General features: G+C 36.0%; 1 protein-coding gene across 2 annotated transcripts in view; it reads right to left on the reverse strand.

The window, feature by feature from the left end:
• LOC136037072 (uncharacterized) overlaps positions 1–10,249 on the reverse strand; it is a 43,338-nt gene extending 33,089 nt beyond the window's left edge. Inside the window, exons 1-2 of one of the 2 annotated variants that reach the window (XM_065719515.1) lie at positions 10,084–10,249; positions 3,853–3,926 (exon numbers count right to left, since the gene is read on the reverse strand). In XM_065719515.1, the coding sequence (XP_065575587.1) occupies positions 3,853–3,926; positions 10,084–10,147 (138 nt within the window). In that variant the 5' untranslated portion in view covers positions 10,148–10,249. The remainder of the gene's footprint in view (positions 1–3,852; positions 3,927–10,083) is intronic. The other variant, XM_065719516.1, reaches the window with a different exon arrangement.
• Positions 10,250–25,514: the final 15,265 nt, after the last annotated feature.

The raw sequence follows: 25,514 nt of genomic DNA on the forward strand, positions 1-25,514 counted from the left end.
CAATTCTTTAATCTGGGTCAAAATTTTAGATCAATTAAAAAGGAACATTTAGAGCTCTTGTTCCTAAAAAGGAACATTTTTATTTTACAGCACAACCTAAAGCTAATTATTTTTCCTACTGGTCTTCGTTATCGTCCTCACCCAATCTTGCTGCAGCATTAGCACATAATGCTCCTTAATGCACTCCCCAGAGGCAAAGCTGTAGGGTAAACCGCTCCGATGACAGCTGCATCTGAGAGACTCGCAACCACTGATGCACAGGCACCGCATCATCTTCAGCAGATTTCCTGGTACTGGTGAAGCATTTGTCATAACGGAAAGACATATTCCGCGACGAAGAGAGTCACCAACCCCACTCTTAGGGCTTTAGTGAATTGGACGTGTCTTGCCACTTCATTATTTGCAAAAAGAACCTGTAAAAGTGGTACTTTTTGGCTTCCAAAGTTAGCGGAATCCTGCTATGCCTGAATGAAAGCATTTGAACTTGCACCCAACATAGTAAATAACTGCACCCTGACATCTTTCAGAGTTTTCTCATTACTTTTTCCTTTGTATATGCGGAGCAAAGTTTTCTCTCCAGCTTCGGTGACCTCCTTGTAGATGGATCCTGGTATCATGAAGATCTTGCAAGAATTCCTAAAACACCATCTTTAACTGACAATGAAACTACTGCTGGTTTTTCTACGCCGTGAGGTCTAGATGTTGTATCGCAGCCAGAAATTGCATGGAAAATGATTTGATTTTCTGCTACTCCTGTTCCTAGTTTGTTCTTGATCCTTAGTTTGTTCTATGTTCTGTCATGCACTATAAATAATTACGGTTATTTCTATGCGCGCCTATGTGTAAAGGCGTCACATGCATCAAGCTTGGCAGTGTACAGCAGAAGGACGAATAGGTCGGTACCGTTCCCATTCAAAGTGGTCAACAAAGTTTCAGCACAACTGACTGCAGTTTGTACAACTAAGACACCGGCATCATCTTGAGCATGTAGAGTCTGACATCCTGAGTTCGCCAACCTCTCAGTTTTTATGTCAATGAAGCGTTGTTTATTTTTGGGACTTCTCAAAAACTCCTCCTTACTTATGACAATCTTCATGTTAGGAGATAATTCCATCGTTGGACGCGACAAACCTTTGGTTCTCTTCAGCTGTGTGCAATTTTTAGTCGTTGATGTATCAGTGTAAGAGACAGAAACTACCACTGCCTTACCGAAATGTCTTTTGTCATAATCTATGTCAGATTCTGCCACCATGGTATTTTGTGGACTAGCCAGCCAATGTCCAAAACTCTCTGGGAGGTTGGCAATGTCATTTGACCATTGATTTCCTTAATTTTCATTATTCCATTTGTTAGAGATGCTTTGCTGGCTGTCCTCATCACATCGAATGAACTGAAGAGCAATGGTGGATAAGGACAGAGCTCGAACAACAGAATCTCGTTCAAGTCAGACCCACTGGTGCTAGCCATTGCGGCTAGAAGTTAGAAGATTAGAGCTGGCTTGACAATTTCTCTCTTGCTATCTATCACCACAGATGACTTCTCAGCCATAGTCATAGCTTTCTCCTTTCTCCTGGAAACATATTTGTCAATTTTCTATCGTTTCTATCGTTTCTCCAATAGATTTGGCACCATCCTCGTTTATAGATGATGAAACGCGGACACCAATAACCACATTCAGCAGCTTTGAATCCTGCCTAATGGGTTCTAGGGTCTCAATGTGTCGAACAATATTGTTTATGTCTACCAGGTCTCCAGCTTTCCTCAAATATATCGCTTCAGGTTCTGCATGCGATCATTAACGACAACCAAAGTAGGCATAGCAGATGCCCTCATCGTCTGCTACAATTCAGCCATGCCTCTACCTCTTTTCAGACCGCCACTTGTTTTCATACTTCTCTTTAACGTTTGTTCAATCACCAAATTAGAAGAAAGTGCTGCCCAGCAGTTGTCAGTTCTACGGATGAACAGGTATTCCTGTAGTATTCTGTACTACTCTGGGTTGTCTTTCCTAAACTGAAAAATCGACTGCACTAACAGTCATGTAAACTTCGTGTAAAGAAATTGTGGTCGGAAATGGCAAAGTAAGGAATTATTTCTAACAAAGACTGTAGATAAAGCTCAAAATTACCACTTCATTCAGCTGTCAGGTCCTTTCTCAAGATTCCATACAGGTTCAGAAACTTAAACCAAGACTCGGATAATCGTTCTTTTACACTGTTAAATATTTCATAGATAAGATCTGCTGCTTCCAACACCTTTGCTTCGTAAATGGTATCTCCCTCAATGATCGACTCGTACGCCTGTTTTGCCATTTCAAGCCATTTTGGTAGCATGTCATTGCCATCAAAAACACTTCTATTCAGTTCTGGTGATAGAAGGTTCGCTTAAAGGGATATTCAAACAGACCATGACCTCGCAGAGCAGGAGAGACAGCTTTGCCTTGCAACATACTTAAGCCAATGTTAGGTGCGTATACTTGACTTATGATTTCCGAAAGTTCCGACTGCCATAAGGAAGCCAATGGCTCCTAGGAAACTGATGTGGGTGTAAAATTCATCTAGGACAACAATAGCATTTCTTAGAGCTTTTGTGACAGCACTTGTGACAGGCTAACATCGACGATACACTTTGCCTTCCAGTTAGGCGGTTGGTCAAAGGTAATTACTAGAGTTTTTCCAGATCGACTATGGCGCTCGTTAGCATGCATAAGTGTAGAATTAACACAGGAGATCATAAAATAAGAAAATCGTTCAAAATCAGATATGATTATACGCTCTTCGCCTTGAGCCCAGTCATGTAGCAAAAAGTATGGTAGATGACTCTAGTGCTTCGATCAGCTAAAGAATGGCACTAAGTAATGGAAACGGCAATCCGGAGGGGAAGGGGATTCTAGAATACTGGTTTAAAATTAGACCGTTTGAGACTCTTATTCTAAGGCACCATTCCTAGGTTGACAGAAAATGGTGAATCGACAAAAAATGATTAAAATAAGTAGTTCATATAGGTCAATTTTCACAACTGTTTTACGTAAGATGAGGTACTTGACTGCGTAAAATCAAATTTTAACTTTATTTTCGAATTTTCTGCCATTGCTTTCATAGGAAACGATCAAATAATACAACAAGCTGTTAATTTGGGGTTTTATGAGGCCGCTTCTCGCCCTCATAGGGTGAATGGAAACTTGAATTCAGATTTGGAGTCACCATGCTGGATAGGAAACGACTATTTAAGCTCCAAAATATTTATAAACACAAAAATCGATTTTTCCTCTCATTTTTGCGTTCAAGGGTTAAGTTTGGGATACTGTGCGAGGGGGATTTCGGTAGATTGTCTTTGTGTATTTCAGCTAATCATTCTCAACATTTAGTGTAAAAAAATAATCAGTAGCAATTTCCCCGAGGTTTGACCATTTTTTCCCGTATCTTTCCTCCACTACTTTCCTCAGGCAGCACTCCTGTGCTTCCGATGATGCTAACAATTTAAGTGAAGCTATCAACTTGATCGATCTTTTTGTTACCTAATGTCACCTTTTAATCTTCACTTATTCCTATTCTTAGCGACAAAGTCTTCCCAACATTAATTTTCAAACCTATTCTAGCACCTTGAACTCACAAAATCTCTCAAAGTTTACTCATTTTGCTCCCACTTCATCTAGGATGCTTAAATCATCAGCATAATCGAACTTAAAATTTCTCTTCCCAATTTGATTCGATGTTCTCCAGTGCACAAGTCATTACGAAACATAAAATTCCTCGGATATCATAACAAGATAGAACGGATAATATGTAAAAAAAAAATTTTGCCTTTAAACCACATGCTTTATTGAAAGCAAAACATATAATAGCGTATTACCTCTTTGAAAAACGCGTCAAGCTCCGTATCTCCGCGGTCTCCTGAAGGCCAAGACCACCACCGATCAGCTACATCTGAAAGAAATAAATACATACGTGATATACAGAATCATAGGTCAAACTACAGGTAAAACGCAAAAAGCAAGGAACGGTTCTCCCTTAACTCATCGTCGTACAATGCCCTACCCATCAACCCTGACCGGCTAATCTTCGCTACTATACAGCTACCCACCATGCAACTTTGACCAAGTTTCCACGTAATTTGATGTTAAAGGGCCTTCGATATAACAACTAATGTGTTGCTAGAATTTCAACATCTGTGTTTTAAAGCAAATGCTTCGGTTGAAGCACTCTTTCCATCTCTGCTGAGAATCTAGCAAACGATCTGGCCATTATTTCAACTTAAGCTACCATGTATAATTGTGAAATGAGTGAGTGGATAATGTCAAATTATGAGTAAAATCAGGTTAGTTTTCATATCGAGCACTTTCATATTGAGTATTTGGCCTTATGCCAAATTTTCGAAGATCACTTTGGGTATCATGCCTTAAGAACCAGTTAGAATATACAGAGAGTGGAAAATGGAGTAATATACAGAGAGTGGAATAATGGTATGAGTAATACCAGTTTGGCTATTGTATGGAGTATTTGGCCTTGGGCCAAATTTTCAAAGATCTCCCTAGGTGCGATGTCTTACTCAAAAGGGAGGATATACAGCTGGTTGAAACGTGGTATGGTGATACGAGTACGAGAAAAACCAAACCTATGAGTAGAATCATTTTATTTTTCATATGGGATATTTTTCATATCCAGTTTTCATCCTTGGGTCAAATTTTCGAAGATCACCCTAGGTGCCATGCCATAATGAACAGCAAGGGTACACAAGGAATGGAAATCTATAATGGTGAGATGAGTGAGTCGAATTTTTTTTTTTTTTTCACCCAAAGCGGTAAGCACTCAATGCTTGTCGTAAAAAGACTATGAATAAAATCAGTTTAGTTTTCGTACTGAGAATTGTTTAATGCTTTTCTTTTCAGTACTCGTTTTTGAATTCTCCCAATACAGCACTCTTATATACATTTTATAAATCATATACTGCATTTTAAGTTCTAACAAAAAACAATAGAAGTAAAATAAGAAGAAGAGTTGAACAAGTAAAAAACTATCAACTCAATTGCCTTACTAAAATTGTTCTTTTTAACATGAGATTTTGCTTCAGAAAACCAGTGCTAATCTCGTAAATCTATAAATCTACACTGTATTATTACTACTGTGTATATCGGGATACCAAGAAACTTTAAGAAGTTTTTGAACACACTCTGGTAAGTGTGTTTTTGGGTTTTAAACCCATCCATAAGGTCCTCTTTATACTTTTTGCGCTGACTGAAATTAAAGACCCCTGAACACAAACACCTTATAGTTTCTTTTTTTCACATTTTATTTGGATTAAATTTTGGTCAGAAGAACTGGACTCGGCTATCGGGGACGCTGAGCTGTGGCTAAGGAGAAGTACCATGTCTGGATACATTAATAACAGTCTCAGTCTGTCCCAAGATATTTAAAGAAAGAAATAGGAGCTTGCAATACTGTATAGATTTTTTTTGTGTTATAGACTAACTGTTGCTCCCCAAGTGATAAGTTGAACGTTCTGTGTATCTTTTTATACGTGGGAGAGGGAAGCTTGAAGTTTTAAAAAGTAAAGTTTTCGACCTAATTTATCTAAATTCTCTAATATCTAAATTCTTATTTATTTAAATTTATCTAAATTTCAAGGGAACAGATTAGGGTGGTATAGATAAACTATTTAACCTCCCTTCATCTTAAGGAATGTTACAGTCTAATCCAGCGAAGTAAATTTTGTAGAATGACAACTCCTATCTTATTGCAGAAATGCTACAACTGTAAGGTAAATGATCACATACAATTGCAAAAACGAGAAGCAAAAACGAGGTAATCCCTGACTCGTTGAAAAACTGGGTAAAGTACTAGATCAGCAAAAGTAAACTAGGCCTAAGCTGTAGAATTCAATTAGGTCAAAGAGAAATTTGGAAAGAGGTCATTTGTTTTTGATTCAGCAACATTTTGACCAAACAGAACAATGAGAGAAGTTGTTATACATTGGAAAAGCAAGCCAGGTCTAATAGAGGCGTAGCTTGAGGTTTCAGCAGTCTGGGATAATGTCAGCGATTGTGTGGCGCCCCTCATAGACAGCGTTCAGGGACAGCAATCCCCCTTTTTCCCTAGCTACACCACTGAGGTCCAAGTTACAGATTTCACTCAGTGTAAAAGCAATCAAGGTCTTGTTTCAATGCAAAGAGCTAAATTGGATTCACTTCAAAATAAACCAAGCCCTTAATCGATGTAGAAATCGTCAAGGGCCAAAATACGGATATGCTTAGTTTCAAGAGCTAAGACGTGATCTGCTGCAAAAATCAGTTGGGTTTTGACTCGGTGTAAAAACGAGTCAACTAGATATAAAACGAGCTGAGTCGAAATTACTGACTTTAAAGAAGGAACATTTCCACAATTCTGTCAGCGATATCAATGAAGATTCTATTTTCTTCAGGCTATTGGCAATAACTTGAGGTTTTTAGCATTGGGACTGCATTCGTAATTTTATACCTGAGGCATATATCTTAATGTCCCCAGTTCTATTGTAAACCTCCACCTTGATATCCTAATTCAACACCATTTTCGGAGCTAAGAATAAGCTTGGAGGAGCTCTAGAACTTATAGGCTAATGCCAAAATCATTTGTTTCATGAACATGGTATTAGAACCTATAATTTACTTTTTATGAAACCTTTTATGGAATGAATCCTCTTTAAACTTCTTACAACCCTCCGTTCTATAAATTAAATAAGGTCAAGGTTGTTTTTAGGACCTAGGGGCAACGGCAGTTTCTGCCCCACCCTTATAACAACGTAAATTGGTCTATCTTTCACAAAATGACTACTACCCCCCCCCCCCCCCCCAAAGTTCCTACGCCCTGGGATAAGTATGCCGCCTTGTCCTTTATGTGGCTAGCTATGTCACTGTAAGGAAAAACAATACTTGTGACATGAATTAATTGTGCATTACTTTTCGACAATGATATTCTTATTTTCACGATTTTTAAAATATTAAAATTTAATCTCTTAGGAAAGTTTCTTAAATAGTCTACACAAGATCGTTAAGAAGCAAACCGTGCTTGTATTTGATAATTTGGTTAGGAAGTTGGGGGGTACATATTTGAGGGGAGCCTAATGACTGAAGAGAGCTGGATTTGGATGATCGTATCCCCCTTTCTATTAAAATAGACCTATTGAGCTTCAATTCTTTAAGGGCAATTCTATGACCTGAGCCGTATCCAGTGGGGCTTTACTGTGCAAAGCAGTACTGCCCTTGGAGCAACAATTTTTAAAACTCTTGGCCTAATCTGAAAAATCCCTTTTTTCAATATTTTTATTAGGAATTTTTAGAACAGAATGAATTAGGCTTAACTCGAGTGGAAAAAGCTACCTTAATTTTCTGCTTATCGCTATTCAAGAACTATATATCATAAGGGCACAAAAAACCGAAATTTCCCGGTCTGAGAAGCCACCTCAGGGATTCTGGAAAACAACTTGGTATAGTAATGTAACAGTCTCTAAAAAGTAAACCATTTATCAAAATTTTGTTTTTAGGTCAAAGTATTTCAATAACCGAACTTTTGTAAAAGACTTTTATTTGTTCATATGCCCATAAAACGGACCTCTAGCCCCTATTAGCCTCAACAAACGTTTAGAAAACGTTTTTAGTTTTTTGACAATAATTTAGTTTTTTAGTTTAATAATAATTAGTTTTTTTCATCCTTTAATTTAATCTGATTAATAAAGTGAAGACTGAACTATAGAGCAGGCGTTACTTATTAGAGTGGACATTGGTACTAGTGTTAACAAGAAAAATTCACCAACGCCACCTAATGTTCGGCGTCTTTTAGCACTTTGTCAGTATAGTAGTTAGAAGAAAATAGTGTAACTATTATAATTGGTAAATTTAGTGCAGAAATAAGCATTTGGTGTCAGTTTCCAAAAAACACAATTACCAAACTGTAACAAATGCCAAAGCCAAATGCCAGATAGTGTTAGTGACTTTTTTGGCAAAAATGTGTCAGCTTACTCTCTTGAAAGCTATTCATACTCTTCTTTGGATGAGCAGTGAAATAAACCCAATAGCCAGTCCTCTCAAAAGAATTTCTATTATCCCTTTTCTGTAATGTCCTCGAAGCGAAATTTCTATTTCTTGATAAAAACCGATTACGAAGATTTAAGTGACTTTTTAATTATTAGGATAAGCATTATTGGCAAAACTTATTGAATTTGCATCATATTACCACTGCTTCTATCCTTCAACTACTACTACTGCTATTATTATTATTACTACTACTGCTACTACTGCTACTACTGCTACTAAGGCTAAGACTACTACTGTTAATTCAACTGCTACTACTACTACCTCTACCACTATAGCTACTGGTGCTACTACTGTTGCTGCTAAAGCTAAATGTATTAAGGTGACAATTTTGGGCAATATTGAAACTGTATTGAACTAAATTAAAACACGATATTCCCACATTGGTTCTCAAAAGGACGCATCAGCAATGCTTCAGGAACGGTTGATGGGTATTAATTTGAAACTTTCATCCTGTGATGAAGGGAATTGAAAAGAAAAACAAAACGTGTTATATGCACATCAAAACTAAAGAAACTAATTGTATTAAATTTAAACTTTTAGAGAACGTTTTGGGGGGGGGAGTTTCAATTCAACAAAAAACTATCTGCAGGCAGGTATTAAAAGGGCACACATGTAATATCTTAGGCAGTGCTGTTCTATCCTAACTAGTAATGTCATTGATAATAAAAAGAAGCTAATATGATTGGAAATTAAACGTTCTAGTGTCCTTTTTAAGAGTCAAATTTGATTGGAGGGCACTTAGTCCTCCTCTTTGTCCCATAACTTTCCAAACACTTCTAATCGAAACTTTAGGATAGCCAATTTGTTCAGCATAGCTGAACGGTCTAGTAGCTATATCTCTAGGGTAATTGGGCAGGTGGACCCCCCACAGTTATTCAATTTGCCAATTATGCTTAAAAACGAAATGTTGCTTTAAAATTAAATCAAAACGACCTTTTTGTATGCTTGACATCTCAGCAATATCCCAAGAACGACTGAGGGTATTAAGTTTAAACTTTTGGGACTACTTCAGTAACTATTTCTGCTCTTAAAATTTAACCAAATCAAAAGAGTGAATGTGTACCCAGGCTGTCAAAGAGCATTGATAAAAATTTTTGAGAATGGCATTAAGTTTTATTTTCCAGATCAAATAGAGGAGGTATAAAACTTAATTAAACACTACAATTCTTTCAGGATTTTGAAAATGGTGTATGTTGTTAAAATTGTTGAAACAGTTTTTTCAGCTAACAAATATCCAACCAATTTATAAATCCTTAAGATTTAAAACTATCATTTTCTTTTTCCCTGAAAAAGACTATACCAATATAAAACGAACAAAAAATAATTAAAAAAACTTTTCCCACGAAATAAATTTTTCAAAGAAAAGTAAAGAACTCCATTAAATCAAAAATGAGCAAAGATAGAATCAAATAATCTAGAATCAAATAATCTACAAAGCGTAAATTTACCACAAATTAGCATTAATAAATAAATAAAACCAAAAACGAAGAGAAATTACAATAGATAACCGAGTCAAACTTAGAAAGAGCAGAAACTAGTAGGATTAGAGCTTACAACCCTATGCTTTCTCAATGCGAGAGCATAATTTGCACTTTACTGAAAAAAATAATTTTAAATGTTTTCACTTTTATAACTTTAATAAATAATGATGTTATTATGATTTTAAGGAATAAATATCATCATATGTATATTAAATTGACAATGTATATTCATTTGTATTTTTTTCAGTAAATTTAAAATTGTGTTCTTGCCTTGAGTAGGCATAGGGGTTGTGAGCCCAACCCACATTAATTTTTGCTCGTTTGTGTTTAATACGGTTATTTATTGTAATTTCTTTTCGTTTTTGGTTTCATTTATTTATCAATTCTTAATTGTGGTAGCTTTATGCATTGTAGATTATTTGATTCTATTTTTGCTCATTTTTGGATTAATAGAGTTCTTTACCTTTTATTGAAAAACATATTTGGCGGGAAAAGTTATTTTTAAATAAATTTCTTAAAAGAATGAAATAGACTTACTCCTGCTAGGTGAAATCGGGGAGGATTGACCAACACTGAATAATACCAATATAACGAAGAGCATTCCTTGCTAGTTCTCAGAATGGAATGACATATGATGGATATTGAAATGAGAGAAAATAATCTTTTATCGGCATGATTATCAATCAAACATCAAGTCTTGTCATGAAACAAGTACAGTTACTGAAAAATTGAAGAACATATTTTTTAGATAAAAATATTCCTCACACTTTGATTACCAAACAATGAGAATGGCAAAAGATGAGCGAAAACACACTATCAATACTTAGATAAAAGAAGTTGTTTGTCTCCTTATCTTATAAATATGATCCTCCTTCATCGTGGTGGTCCCCGTAACGATCGCTAAGGGGGCCATTTTAACTCACTTTTATAGACAGGAAACTTTGATGTGTCTGAGTTGGGCAAAAGTATTTGCCAGAACTTTTTTTTATTCCTCCTGATACCTGCAGTGCAGGTAAAAGTAATTATGCGCTGCGCCCTATTTTCTATAGTGTAATAACGTTTTTTTCCTTCTGTTGTTACTATAATAACTATATAGAGTATAATAACTATAGATAATTATAATATGTACAATAATTTGTATACTAAGAATAATGTATGTTATGTACAACTTTTGTAGATAGGTTAATCCTGCTAATTAAATATAACAAAAAAGTGACGGGTCTCAGACCTCTTCGTATGCTGAAGCTGGCGAAGAACTGTTAAAGAAGTGGTTTCCGAGTGATGATTTACAAAGCGAGAGTTTCTACCATAAAAATATAAGAAATAAAATGAAAGAAAAATTAAACTCCTGTAAAGGAGTCCCTGAACCTATTGCGCTGGATTCACTAGAGGACCTAATAAAGTCTTTAAAATCACTAAAAGCTCCTAGCCCGGATGGAACAGTAAGTTTAGTCATACAGAAAAATTTCAGAGTATTATCTCCAACGCTGTTGAAAATCTATAATGCATGTTTGTCATTGAAGGATTTTCCAAGAGTGTGGAAAGAGTCGACTGTAATCGTTCTTTTAAAATGAGGAAAATCGAGCGATGGCATATCTTCATCGTATAGGCCTATTAGCCTTTTGTCACACCTTGTAGAGAAAATAATACTGAATAGAGTTTTTGAGACAAACCTTGAGAGTGAATGGATATCAAATGAACAGTTTGGATAAGTTAAAAGTAGATCAACAATAGACGCTTTAGATAAATTGGTGAAGATAGTTCAAATGATCAAAATTCAAAGTGTTAAACATTAAATTTGTTTTTTGGTATATTAAAAGTGATTTTGATAACGCGTGGCACCCTGGAATTTTGTATAAATTGATTGAAAAAGGTTACGATTTATCGTTGATTAAGATTATTGAAAGTTATTTGAGCGATAAGTGTGGTATGTAGGTAACAGTTCTGATTTTTCAATACGTTCTTAGAAAAATCCTGTCCTCAGGGAGGGGTTTCATTCCCCTTTTCATTGGTAATTAATGTAGATGACCTAATGCGTGTCGATTTCGGGAGACATTGTGAAGTACAGGTCTATACCGATGACATTTGTGCAACGATTTCTGCATATACTCCCCAGAAACTCATTCATATTGCAAATAAAGTATTTATGAGGTTTCGTGAATGGGCAGGCAATAATAAGCTAAAGTTTGATGAAAATAAAACAGAAGCGCTGCTGTTCACAAGAAAACGTAAAGTACCAGATATAACGCTAATGTTTATGAATACCCGTGTAGAAATTAAAGAAAAAGTCAGGTACCTCGGTGGTATTTTGGATCGAAAGCTGTCGTGGAGCGAACATGTCACTACCAGAGTTAATGCAGTATTCCTTGCGACTTATGTCAGCAGCAAAAACGACATGGGGCTTAAAACCACTGGCTTTAAGAAAATTATATAAAGGTGGCATTGAAAACACTATCTTATACGCCGCGTCTGTGTGGGTAGTAGCCGTGAAGGAAAAATGTATTCAAAATGCACTAAGATCCGTACAAAGAATGTCGATGATTGCCATTTCAAAAGGTTTCCGATCTGCAGAAACAAAAAAAAAAGGTAAAGGTAAAGGATATGGCATTAGACTTTACAGTCCGTACCGGCGGTGCTGATCTCCGTTTCTTGGCCCTTCAGCCAGGAAGTGCAATGGGGGGTTGGGGGCCAGCCATCCTGTGCTTTCGCACACCCTTCCTGTTTACCTTCCCCAGGTACCCATTTAGAGCTGGGTTGACTCTGGCTAAGCTTAGAGAATCACGCCACTGACCCCCGTCCCAAACTGAAGAATTGGGTACACTGGGATTCGAACCCGCGTCCTCTCAGACAAGGGATCCCGAGTCCAGTGCACCAACCCACTCGGCCAGGACGGCTCCTGGCTGAGTGCAAAAACAGAAACAGTGACAGCTGTCACTGGATGTCTTCCTCTCGATCAACGTGCATTATGAAGTATCTTTGAGCAGATATTTTAAAATAGGTAGACCAAATTACTGGCCTAGTCAAGAAAACAGGCATTCTGGCATTTTTTTCAGATCAAATATGCATAGTGTTTTTATAGATGAAGAACCATTATTATTATTATTTACGAGTTGTGAAAATATAAGTGACCAATTTATTAACTTTGATAGGAAAAAATTACATGATATAATTTTATCTCGATGGTTTTCAGCCTTCAAAATCGCAGCCAAGCCGTGGAAAAAAACACTTTTTTAAAACAGTCAATGATTTAAAAGCAGCGGCAAAGATAACCTCATCTTTTAAGCTGACACAAGTTATTACATGTCATTCTAGATTAAGTTCATTTTTATATAAAATTAAGAAAATCGATTCCCCTTTATGTGTCTGTGGTAAAGAAGAAACAATGGATCATGTCATTTCTGATTGTCCCTTGTACATACCAGTTGGATTTTCATTACAAGTAAATTGAAGTTTTTATAGGGTAAGCTTCCCATTTGATCCAGACTTGGTGTGGCATATGAAAGACGTACTTCGTTTATTCATGAATTTTATTAACAAATTGGTCGCCTAGATTTTTAGAATCGAGGAATTTAGAACTCATTAGTATGTTTCGTGTATTTTATATCTATGTGTGGTAAATGAATTACGTTGCTTTCATGTTTTTTTCCCATAGTGTTTAGCTTTAGAATAGAAAGTGAAATACTTTTTGTGAGTCGAATCACTAAATAAATTCATTCATGCATACCGATAGGTGCGGAAATATGCGAAAGAAGATGTAACAAAATTCCAGGAAACTTGTAAACCTACACTAAAAATGTGGTTTTTCGTATCGAATTTTTAATATTGCAGATTATGTATCGTCGAAACCCCAAATAGTTGTACATGGTATTGCACAAGTTTATACTTTTATTTGACTTGATATTTTCTTCCTTTAATCTCTCCTCTCATCAGTTGTAATTGTAAAATCTAATAATATCTCCTGTCACATTATTTATTCAATTTGTGACTGATAACCTATCTATCTGTGAGTGCAAAGGATTGTCAAAGTTGATGTCGGCTGTGCTTTTGAAGAATTCTATTTGTAAAGTACTTAAATGCTAACAGATAGAAAAAAGTAAATTGGAAATAAAGCAAATAGTAACTGGTAGTGGGACTCCCCCTTTTTATCAAAAATTAATAAAAAAACCCCGAAATAGAAGTTTTTCAAAGAGAAGTAAAGGCCCTATTAAACTTAAGATCAAAAGAAATAAAAACTTATGATAAGAAAAACTCAAAACGATCAGGAATTACTTAGAAAGAGTAAATAAAAGCCAAAACGAACAGAAATTAAATAAACAATCATAGCATAAAAAAAAATACAACAGGTACTAATATAAATGAATAAATAAATTTTAAACGAGTAAACTTAAATTGAATGAGCAAATAAAGCTTAAACCGAATAAAAACTATTGCAAACAAAAGCTTGGGTACTGCCTCTTTGCCTAACCTACAATCTACTGCGTCATTGTCGCTTTACTGAAAACTATATATGTTTTGAAAAGTCTTGGAAAGAACTAATTAAAATCAAAATGAATAGTTGATATATGATGATCTTAATTGTCGAAAACAGATCATTTGAAGATTTTATTTCCCTATAATTTTAATTTTCTTTTTCAATGCTGTAATAACTATAAAAAGAAAATATTTGAAATATGATTCGTTTTCAGTGAAGGATCGATGACGCAGTAGGCTTGAAACTTTTACAGCTAGGCAGTAGCCAAAATCTTGTTTGTAGTAAAAGCAACATTCGTCATTAACAGTCTTAAAAAGAACTAATAAAATCAACCTGAATGTTTGATACATAATGATGTTGAAAGCTCTTCGGTCCAAAATTTTGTTTTAATGTGATTTTTCTTTTTGTTTTTAATGTTGTAATTATTACAACAATTTCAAATTTGTAATATAATTCGTTTTTAGTAAAGTGTCTATAACGGATTAAGTTCTAGACTTTTACAGATAGGGAAGGAGCCAGTACCCAATCTCATGTTTGTAGTGATTTTTGTTCGTTTTAAGCTTGATTTGCATATTCACTTCAAGTTTTTCTTGTTTTAATATTTATTAGTTCATTTATATTAGTACCTGTTGTATATTTGTTTGCTATAATTGTTTAATTAATTTCTGTTCGTTTTGGGTTTCATTTATTCTTTAATAGTATACTTCTGGCCGTTGTGAGTTTGAATTATCAGAGGTCTTTGATTCTTCTGATCTTCTGTTTAATATGGCCTTTACTTATCTTTGAAAAGCTTCTTTTTGATCCGTTTTTGATTGCCAAAGTCTTAACTTTTTCAAAATTCCCTATTCCAAAAGATTTATTTATAGTCAGGTCTTACGAAAAATTGAGCCAAGAAAAAACGGGTTTAATTTCAACAAAGCGTTCTTTGTTTAAAAAAGTCTTAAATTGTTCGTCTTAGAAAAGTCTTAAATTGTCGGTTGTAATTTTTTTTTCATTGAGAAAGGCTCCCAGACTTGGGGCCGAAATATTCGGAGTATTTTTATTTTTTTAGTTAAAGTGTGGTTTTTATATTTTATTTTTTTGTTCACTGCTTTGTTGAAACTAAACCCGTTTTTTCTTTGCTAATTTTTTCGTAAATGGAAAAGCAGTGTGGTTTTAGAAATTATTTATAGTCAGGTCTTTAAATAGATATTTAAATATACATAATAGTATTCCAGTAGCGTTCGTATTGACGCCGCAGGTACTTTGAGCAAATAGGCAGATAGGGGTATAACTGAATTTGCTAATCCCTCAAGACGATAGTATTATTGATTACTGGTCTATTCTGAACACTTGGGTATTACGTAATACTATACAGGGGATATATTTTCTTCAATAATTCTTTTATTTCAAGATGTTTCCCCCTCAAGACACAAACCAAGTGAAGAACCCCCGGAGGCAGAATAAAATTTATCATGGTACCCTTCAAGACGTTATTCCAATAAAAGAAATAATCATAGTACCTCTTACACCGAAATTTACCTATATAGAGGACATAGGGAGAGAAGGCCTTTTGTCCTCCCCGTTCAAGGCAGTGAAGTTGTCCACCACGCCTAGTGTTGAAGATGTGCAGATGGTCAACCTTTCAAAAATAAAATTATTTGACACTCACAGATAGTAAAAAGATTTTTTTTCAAAGAGCTCGATTGCTTAATAATAGTATTAGCGGTAACTTTTTAATATTAGGATCGAGCACAAGGCAAGAGGCAGGATGCTGGAAAAGTAATAAATTTGTTAGGGTAATAGGATATGGAAAGAGCCGTTGTTTACTGCTTCTGGGAGGAGGCTTGATGGCATTGCCCCTCCTAAAAATAGATTATTCATTATAATAAAATAATATATCCTTTTAGAGCCGTGAGTCCTCAGCTTAATAATAATATTCGTTTTCAGCATGAAATCATAAGTGTTTCAAGGAAAAATAAGCTGTTATTCTTTTCCAGGTCACACCTGAAATACCCCAGCGGTTGAGGGGACTGACAATTAGTCAAGTTGGATTAACAAGTTACTAGCAGATTTCTTTGATGAAGAAGCAAACACCCCCCCGCCGCAAATAAATATCCCTCCTGTAAGTTTGACTATTTAAAACTCCTAACGAAATTTAAAAGGAATGGGAAATCTTATTCGACGCTGTTGGGAAGAGGTCCCCCTGGCCCTCACAAATAGAGTTCTAAGTTTTGTTTTTAGGCTAATAAGTGGGGACTGTTATTTACCTTGTTCGGTGCCTCTAAAAGGGGTGGTTTAATCTTCAAAAATAGAGTTGTATCTTAATTTTCATCCTAATAAGTGGGAACTGTTATGTACGTTGTTTGGTACCTCTGGGATGTGTCTTTGTCCCTAAAAAATTACAGACTAATAATATATTTTTTTTAAGTTAATTTGTTCTTTTTTACTGGTTAAAACCAAACATTTCAAAGGAAAAATAAGTTGTTATTATTTTTAGGCTTATCTAGTGACATTATCGCCGCCACCAACTAAAGAAGCATACAATGATGGTACAAAGACACCTGTCCTGTCCCACCGACATTTCCCGACAGTTTGTGTGTCAATATGGCCCTTGAGGAAATTGAATGGGAGGAGGTAAGTTTATTTTGTGAGGAGGCGAACCAAAATAGTTTAGCTCCCCCAACTTTGATTTAGATGTCTTTGTAGCCAATCTCGACTTCGAAGCTGAATTTTTAGATCACTTGCTAGATTAAGTACGAGCCAGCGAGGTCAATAGGCTCCTACAAGATCAGAGGGAATAGGACAAGTGGTAACGATTCACCCCCTACATTGCCTGAATTTTATTTGCCAAATTCTGCCTTGCGCAATTTTTACGTCCTTAGAGCGGATTCTGAAGACCCCTTCAACACCTTTAAAGCTAGTAGTATTTATTCAGATCCAATAGGCATATTGCGCTCGGGTGCAAGCAAGATTCGAGCCCTTTTTGAAAGAAAAATTAGAGAAGCGGGAGAGCGGGATAGCATTAAAGCATCCGTCACAGAACTTTTTTATTTAAATGAAAAGTCTGGAAAACGTATTATATGCAAACAGAAATGCAGACTCTTCATCAAGCAGTTTCAATAAGGTAGATAATTCTAATGGGATTGGAAGTAGATCAATAGTTTTATTTATCGAGAGTTTAGACATTAATATAAATAAACTTAAAAAGGAATTTGGTTTAAGAGGTGGGAGGGGGAGTTTGTAAAATATCATGCATATTTAAGGGATGGTCAAGGTGTACAACACTTTTGTTTCGATACAGGCCTAGAGTGCTTCACGTATTCAGTCCTTGTCACAGGTCGTAAGCCCCTGAAAAGCGACACTAGAAAGACACTTTTTGACGATTTGGCAATTAATGAAGGTGGGGAGGGGGAGAGTTTCTTAAATTTTTTTTTAAGTGTTTAAAGGGAAAGTATTCTGTAATACTTAAAGGAAGAGAATTTTTAGAGGGACAATGAACACTTAAAGATTGGCGTAACAGTGTAGCAGTACGATAGAGAATTTGAAGAAGGGGAACACAAAAATAAAAAGGGCTAATAGAGCCGAGAAAATGCCGGTCGGCCATATCGATCCAGGTCTATGTATGTGTGGACAGCGTGAAAGTACTACCGCATGGACATTACCTCACTTCGGACCGGGATGTATGTGTACCGTTCAGACATAATCTTGGTCTGGAGAAAATTAAATAGTTGGCGGGAGGAAGGTCCATTCCAAAGGTTTTTCTGTAAGTCTCCATCTCAGCAGAGTTTTTATTTGTTGTTGTTGTTGTTTTTTTTTTTTTAGTATATTTGCACAAGGTGGAATCGTTGTTTTTTTTTTACCGGTGGATTTTTTTATGTCTTTAAATAAAAAGCCTTTCATATTATGCTATTATTTTACCACCACTACAGCCACCATCACCGGCCCAGTCCCTGTCTTTGGCGTCCAAAGTGATTGAAGGGCAACAAGCCCCCCTCCCCTATCCATTCCCAAAACACGTCTCATCAAAATCTTGAGATATCCATTTTGTTCAGCGTCGTTGAAAGGTCTTAATATATGTCTTTGAGGATGAGAACTGCACCAAGCCCTCAGAGTAAGGGTTGTCAGTTATGCCCGAGGGCATATAAGGTTTTTATGGAAAGGATGGTCCTACAAAGTCCAGAAGTGGCTCAATGGATTGAAAATTAGAAGTTTTAGTGCCATTTTTAATAGTGAAATCGATTGGGGACAGCCATCACCCCCAGGTCATATTTTCCCCAAATACATCCGATAGAAATTTTGAGATGGCCATATGTTCAAAAATAGTCCAGAGATCATATAACAAGGCCTTTGGGGTTGACAAATCCCTCAGAGTCGAGGAATAAGGGTTGTAAGTTATATCCCACGGGGCATGTAAGGTTTTATGGAAGGGGTGGTCGTGTGAACTTTACAAGAGGCTCATTTGATTGAAAATGTAAAGTTCTAGTTCCCTTTTAAGAGTCAAACATGATGGAGAGCAACTAACCTCCGCCCCCCGACATCCACTTTTCCCGAAACGCATTCAATTGAAATTGTGAGATAGCCATTTTGTTACCAAGATTCCAAAAATTATATGATAATGTCTTTAGGGTGGACACAATCCCCAGAGCCCATGGGCAAAGGTTGTAAGTTATGCCCCGGGGCATATAAGGTTCTTATGGAACGGCTGGTCGCATAAACTTTGGATCCGATGGAGCTCAATCGATTGTAAGTCGGAAGTTTTAGTGCCCTTCTTAAGAGCCAAGTCAATGAAGGGTAGTCAGCCCCCTCCGAAGCCTATCATTCCCCAAAACACACCCGATCAAAATTTGAAGAGAGCTATTTTGTTTAGCGTTGTTGAAAAGTAGGTAATTATGTCTTTGACGATGTCAACCTCCCCACAGTCATCAGGACAAGGGAGACAGGACAAGTCATCAAGGGAGTCTTTCAGAGAATGTTGAGGGGAGTATTGAACTAAATCAAAACACTTTATGTACATACGGATTGTCAAAAGGGTGTAACATAGGAATAACTAAGTATATTAATTTAGAAAATTAAAGAAATGATAAGGGAGATGATCAAAAAGGCAATATTTGCATGCTCACAATAATCCAATTATAGTATTGAGGAGAAATTGGAACTAAATCAAAAGACGCTATGTGCATGCATATTGTCAAAATAGCGTATCTCAAGAATCGATTTGGGTATTAAGTTGGAACTTTCAGATACTGCTTAAAGGGGAAGATCATCTCACCAAAAGGCAATAAGTGCAAACTACTATTAATAATACTGTTACTGCTATAGTTACTACTACTACTGCTACTACTACTACTGCTACTACTACTACTACTAATACTACTACTAATACTAATTCTGTTGCAACTACTTGTAAGGCAAAGAGCATTGAGATAACAATTTCAAGAAGTATATGGACATACAGGTTATCAAAACGATATATCAGCAATGTCATTTCAATGGCTAATCATGTTAGGTTGAAACTTCCAGGACTTGATGAGAGGAATGTTCTACTGACCAAAAGGCAATACATTAACACTAGTAAAAACAGTAGTACTGTCGCTATTTAATACTATCACTATCAATATCAACACTACTACTGTGACAATTATTACAACTAAGCCTAAGGGTATAAAGGTGAAATTTTCAAAGAATTCTGAGGGAGGAAGGTGAACTGAATGACAAAATGCCGTCTGTATGCATTCTCAAGAATATAATTTGCGCTTTACTGATAACAAAGTACGTTTTAAGTGTTATCCCTATTTTTACTTTCATAAATAAAAAAAAATAAAAACTTTAAGGAATACTGCTACTACTAACTACTAACAGCTCACAACAGCATCAAGCCGCCAGAGGCCAACATAGCTACGCACGTGCCTCCCCCATCCCAATCTATTGAAGCTTTCCTTTTTAAACACTCCCAGGAAGTTCCCATTTCCTTTAAATGTTACTTTATGATGTCCTCCCACCCCAGACGAGGACGACCCAATTTCCGTTTAGCCCCAGACGGTTGGCCGAAAAGGACAATCTTCTACAATCTGTCATCCTTCCAGCGAACAACATACCCTAGCCATCTCAATCTTTCATTCATTATAGCCATAGAAAGCGGGATTGAACCACATTTTTCGTACAGCCTACTGTTTGAAATACGGTCAGTCAGCCGGTTACCCAGAACAATCCGTAGGAAAATCCGTCTGGAAAACATCAAGCAAGTCTTCATCCGCTTTTCGGAACACCCATACTTCACAGCCACATTTGATCACTGTAGCTTCTAATATTCTAATCTTGGTTTGCTGACTTGTCTTTCTATTCTTCCAAACTTTTTTTTTAACTGTAAAAAGCACCCTGGGCCTTGGTTTTTCTACTTTAACATCTTTACTGCTCCCATCGTCTTTACTAATAATACTACCAAGGTTAGTGAAGCTGCCCACATGATCAATAGTTTCGTTACCCAGCGTCACCTTTTCAGCTTCACTTCTTCCTAGCCTTAGTGACTTAGTCTTCTTAGCATTAATTTCCAAGCCTATTCTAGCCCACTGAACTCGCAAAACCTCTAAAAGCTCCTTCATTTTGCTCACACTTTCATCTAGGATGCTTAAATCATCAGCATAATACAAATCCAGATGAGTTTTTCCTTCCCATTCGATTCTGTGGTCTCCCATTGCCTTTCCTGCACTCCTTAAGAACAAAATTTATCAAAATGGTCGATATAAAGGGGGATAGAACGCAACCCTGCTGAAGGCCTGATTTAATAAAATAATAAAAAAAAACAGCTGCTAACCCCATTTCCTACCTTAACCGCAGCAGTATTATTCTCGTACAGAGCCCTAATCACTTTAATGTATTTGTCTGGTATACCATACATGGATAAGGCCCTTGCTAAAGGTCTTCTATAAACAGAATCAAACACTTGAAAACACGAACAGAAGAAAACACGCTGACAATCTGTAAAACTGAGTAACTAAGGCACTTCTCAATTATTAACCTAAAAGTGAAAATTTGGTCGACACATTCTCTATCTTTTCTAAAGACCACACTGTTCGTCTCTTAAAACTTTGTCTACAGCAGTTCTTAGGCTAAAAAGCATCGTTTTCCTAAGAAATTTGCTATCTACAGAGACCAGACTAATGCCTCGATAATTACCACACTCACTCTTATTACCTTTCTTATTCAGTGGTTTAATTAAGGTAATCCTAAAATCGTTAGTTACTTCCCCTTTTTCAAAACTCATATTCATCCCAGTAACTTACTTCTAACCCCAGAGCCACCATATTTAAGAAACTCGTTTACCACACAATCAGCGCCAGGAGCCTTCTTATTTTTTAATCCTTTTAATACTGTCGCTAATTCTTCCTCAGAAAACAGATATTCCTTCACATCCAAGGTATCAGAAACTCTTTCGTTTTCCTCTATATGCTGTCCTGCAACTCTATCTCCATTGCAAGTAGTCACAGTTGCTGTTGAAAGTAGTCAGAGTTGCACTCACAAGTAGCAATAGTTGCAAGCAGTCACAGTCACACTTGCAGTTGCAAGTTGTCACAGTCACAAGTAGTTGCAATTCCAAGTAGTCTTGAAAATGAGCAGTCACTCTCATTCAGTCTCTTGACCTGTTAAGGCCGTTTGTACCAGGGGTTGCAAAAGGAATTTCTCTGAAGTTGGATACTTGGAAGTTTCTCATGGATCCCGCTATACGCAATGGAAGTAGACCCTTTATCTAAGTAGGACCTGTTTCTCTGACTAATCCTAATGAAGCATCATAAAATATAATACTTTTAACACAAATCTGGACTATATATGTACACATTAGGGGGAGGGGTAAACTATAGCGGGTCCGCATGCAAAATGTGTTAGGTAAAATTATTATGCATATTATGAAGTAAGAATTGTTTTCTAACACACTGACCAAATACTTTACCTCGCCCCCCTAATGTGCAAATATATAGCCCAAATTGTTTATTTCCCATCTACTCTGTCACTTGCCTTTTTTTGTTTCACGCTAAGCTAAAAGAAACTAACGAAGAAACCGGTTCTAGAGTACGTCAATGGATGAAGAACTTAACATAGGCACTACAACATCTAAGTACAGGAACTAATTAGGTTCTAAGGTAGCATAAAATAAACCAAGTTTGAATTTTGCTTGCTCCTTCCCTACTACCGGCGATTTTTGTACCCTCCTTTCAAGTCTAAGGATTTTAATATGATCTAGTATAAGTTAAAAACCGGAACGATTTTACTGAACGCTGACCTTTTTAAATGGGGAATCTACCCCACCCCACTATGTAGAAAATGCTGTCAGACAGTGGAAACAGACGCTCAACATGTGCTATATAATTGCATCCCAGGAGATAATGATTCCAGGAGACTCAGGAATCACTGCCATCAATTATAGATCCCCTTAACTTTTGATGCTCTAATCAATTGCTCCCTGTCACATGAATTAGAAGCTATTATTTATAGTTTGATGATATCAATCCTCAAAAGACACCATTATTACTAGCAGCACGTTGCTTGTTTGTCAACCGGCAGTTTTTTTCTAGGAATATTGCCAGAAGCTTTCAATAATCAGTGAAGTTTTTCGTGTAATATTTAAGAAGTGAATGGTCGTCATACTGATCCACAGACCTCATAAACATAAGAAGAAGAAAACTACCATTATCGGACAAAATGGAAGTAGGGAATCCAAAAATGTGGCAGTAATTTTAAACTAAAGCACGCAAAACTGTCTGGGTTTTGGCATCAACTATGGCATCTTTTGCTCCCTGTCACATGAATTAGAAGCCATTATTTATAGGCTGATGATATCAATCCTGAAAAGACGCCATTATTACTAGCAGCACGTTGCTTGTTGTCAATCGGCAGATTTTTTTTCTAGGAATATTGCCAGAAGTTTTCAATAATCAGTGAAGGTATTCCTGTAATGTCTAAGAGGTGAATGGACATCATACTGATCCACAGACCTCATAAACATAAGAAGAAGAAGTACTACCAGCTTTAAAAAAAAAGAACGAAAAGTTGATCATGTTTAAAGCACAAACATTGATTTCTAGTATGGATGATTGAACCTACAACAGGGACTTCTGTCCCTTCCAACACCCAACTTCTTAACGTCTACCTTTAGCAGAAAATTAGTCAAGTTGCAATCTATGTAGCTGAGTCACGCAAAAACTTTTAATTTGTATTATTGGCGACGAGATTCGCCCATTTCGTTGTTTCAACATCCCACTCCTCCGAGCACCAACTGTTACCGTAAATTTGGGTATGTTGCATATATTAAGATCAAAATCAGGGAAGGGCTGTTATTCTACTTGGCAAAGGATCCGAAGTACGTCAGTGGCCCTTCCAACACATCCCCAAATACTCTAGTTCACAGTGTGAACACCATTAAGTAAAAGGTTATATGACTAATACCTAAACTCCTTCTCAAGCCTTAACATGGTTGGTTTGATCCACTAATAGTGTAAGGAAAGTGTTTTTGGCAGATCATGGAGGGGTTGGAGCTCCAGAAACTTATACTTAACCACCTAAAGCTGATGAGATAATGATTTAATAGTTATTGTAGTTCTTGAGCTAGCAGGCTTCAACGCTTGTAAGCCGCTTGTAGGACTTCCGTACTGTGAAACTTCTGAGGCTTTCTAGTTTTTAAACCGCATTGAGGAGCGTCTTAAAAAACGTCTCCTGAGCAATTGCCACTGTCAACCAAATACCATATGGTTCAAAAGATAACCTAGGAAGCGGCTTATTCCTCTGAAGCAATACACCCCCTTGGCACACAAAACTTCTCTCATAGACTTAAAGTTCATCTTCGAGATTTCTTGAAAAGGTATGAGAAAAGGAGAAATGAACTCAAGTCCCTCTAGAAAATGTGCATGTCCTAACTTAGTACAGATACCTTGACATTTTCAAACGCCCTAGCATCATAATTTCAACGAAGTTCAACTAGGACAACCAGTCAACCAGTCCTGGTTAAACTTCGCTGAAATTAGGATACTAGGGCTGTTTTAAAGTCTTTTAAAAATATTTTTAGTTTCAAAGTTCGTATTTTAATGTAAGTTTCTTCTTTATATTGTCATTTGTGTTGTGCCGAGGACGGCCCTTGAACGGCCCGGGCCCAAATATTAATTCCCTATTGTCCTACTTGCATTTTGTTGTTTACGATGAAAATCCAGTGTGGTCTTCGTCACTATTTGCCTGAGCGAAGCATTTTCCCGTATTGGTCTTTAACTGAGACAAATGCGAGTACTTTTCCTTCGGATCTTCTCCTTCTTTTTCCTCTTCCCTTCCCTTTTCTCTTTCTTTTTCCAACTTTAGGTTGATTGTTAAGATTAGTGTCTTAAAAATTACTGGCACTAGAGCATAATATAACTTTAAAGCTCTGTATAAGCTATTTTCTTCTTTTTGTGACCGTTCAGATTTCTATCCTTCTGTGTTTTACACACTTTCAAAAATCACAGATTTTCCTTCTATTCACATTCAGCATTTCCCTTTCAGTAAATTTCTTCTTTTTTTACGTAGCTGTCGTATTAGGAGGATATTACGAAAAATTTCAATAGATACGGTCTCGGCAATGCTGTTGTGACGAGAAAAAAGCTGTCAGATATTGCTGTAAATCAATTTCCACCTTTCACAATAATTAATCTTTACCTCTTTCATAAATATTTTTTTCTCTCACTTTTGTATTCCATTGTTTATATTATTATATAAGTTGGCTCGAAGTAAATTATTCTTATTATTCCAGCGAGGATTATTGGAGCCCATTTTTAACGCTCTAGGAAATATTTGTCTAGGTGAAATATAAAAACTGTTAAAATAAAGTAGTTGGGATAAGCATATCGAAGGTTAAAAAATATTTTTGTTTTGTTTTCTTTCTTTTTAAATATAGTGTAAAGACCACAAAACTCAGAAATCAAAAACTATCAAAATCAAACTATCTTCCTCAGAAGTATGAGGCACTCCTCAGTTTAGTTAGGAAGAATTTTAAAAGCAAAACAATAAGAGAAGGATTTTTCATACATTTTAGAGGGGTTAACTGCAACAGAAGATCGCATTTTAAAATTAATCATTTATCTTGCGTAACTTCTTAACAAAATATATAAAAAAATGCAAGAAAGCATTTTCTTTCTTTTTCTCTTATTTTCTTAGGTATCAAGTATAAATTTACTAAATATATAAACATGCTATATCAACTAAGTATATCATTTAAAATAGATACTAAATGGAAAAAATAAAACAAATATGCTGCATATATTTTTTTTGCTATTTCATATATATATATATATATATATATATATATATATATATATATATATATATATATATATATATATATATATATATATATATATATATATATATATATATATATATATATATTTAACATACATACATATCTCGGACGGAGGGAACGTCCACATCAAAACATTTCCTCGGTTTCGTGTCACTGCAGTTTTTCGTACTTACAACTAGTAAAATTGAGCAACTACTCAAA

This window comes from Artemia franciscana, chromosome 16 (assembly GCF_032884065.1).
Source record: "Artemia franciscana chromosome 16, ASM3288406v1, whole genome shotgun sequence".
In the NCBI taxonomy this organism is placed as follows: Eukaryota; Metazoa; Arthropoda; class Branchiopoda; order Anostraca; family Artemiidae; genus Artemia; species Artemia franciscana.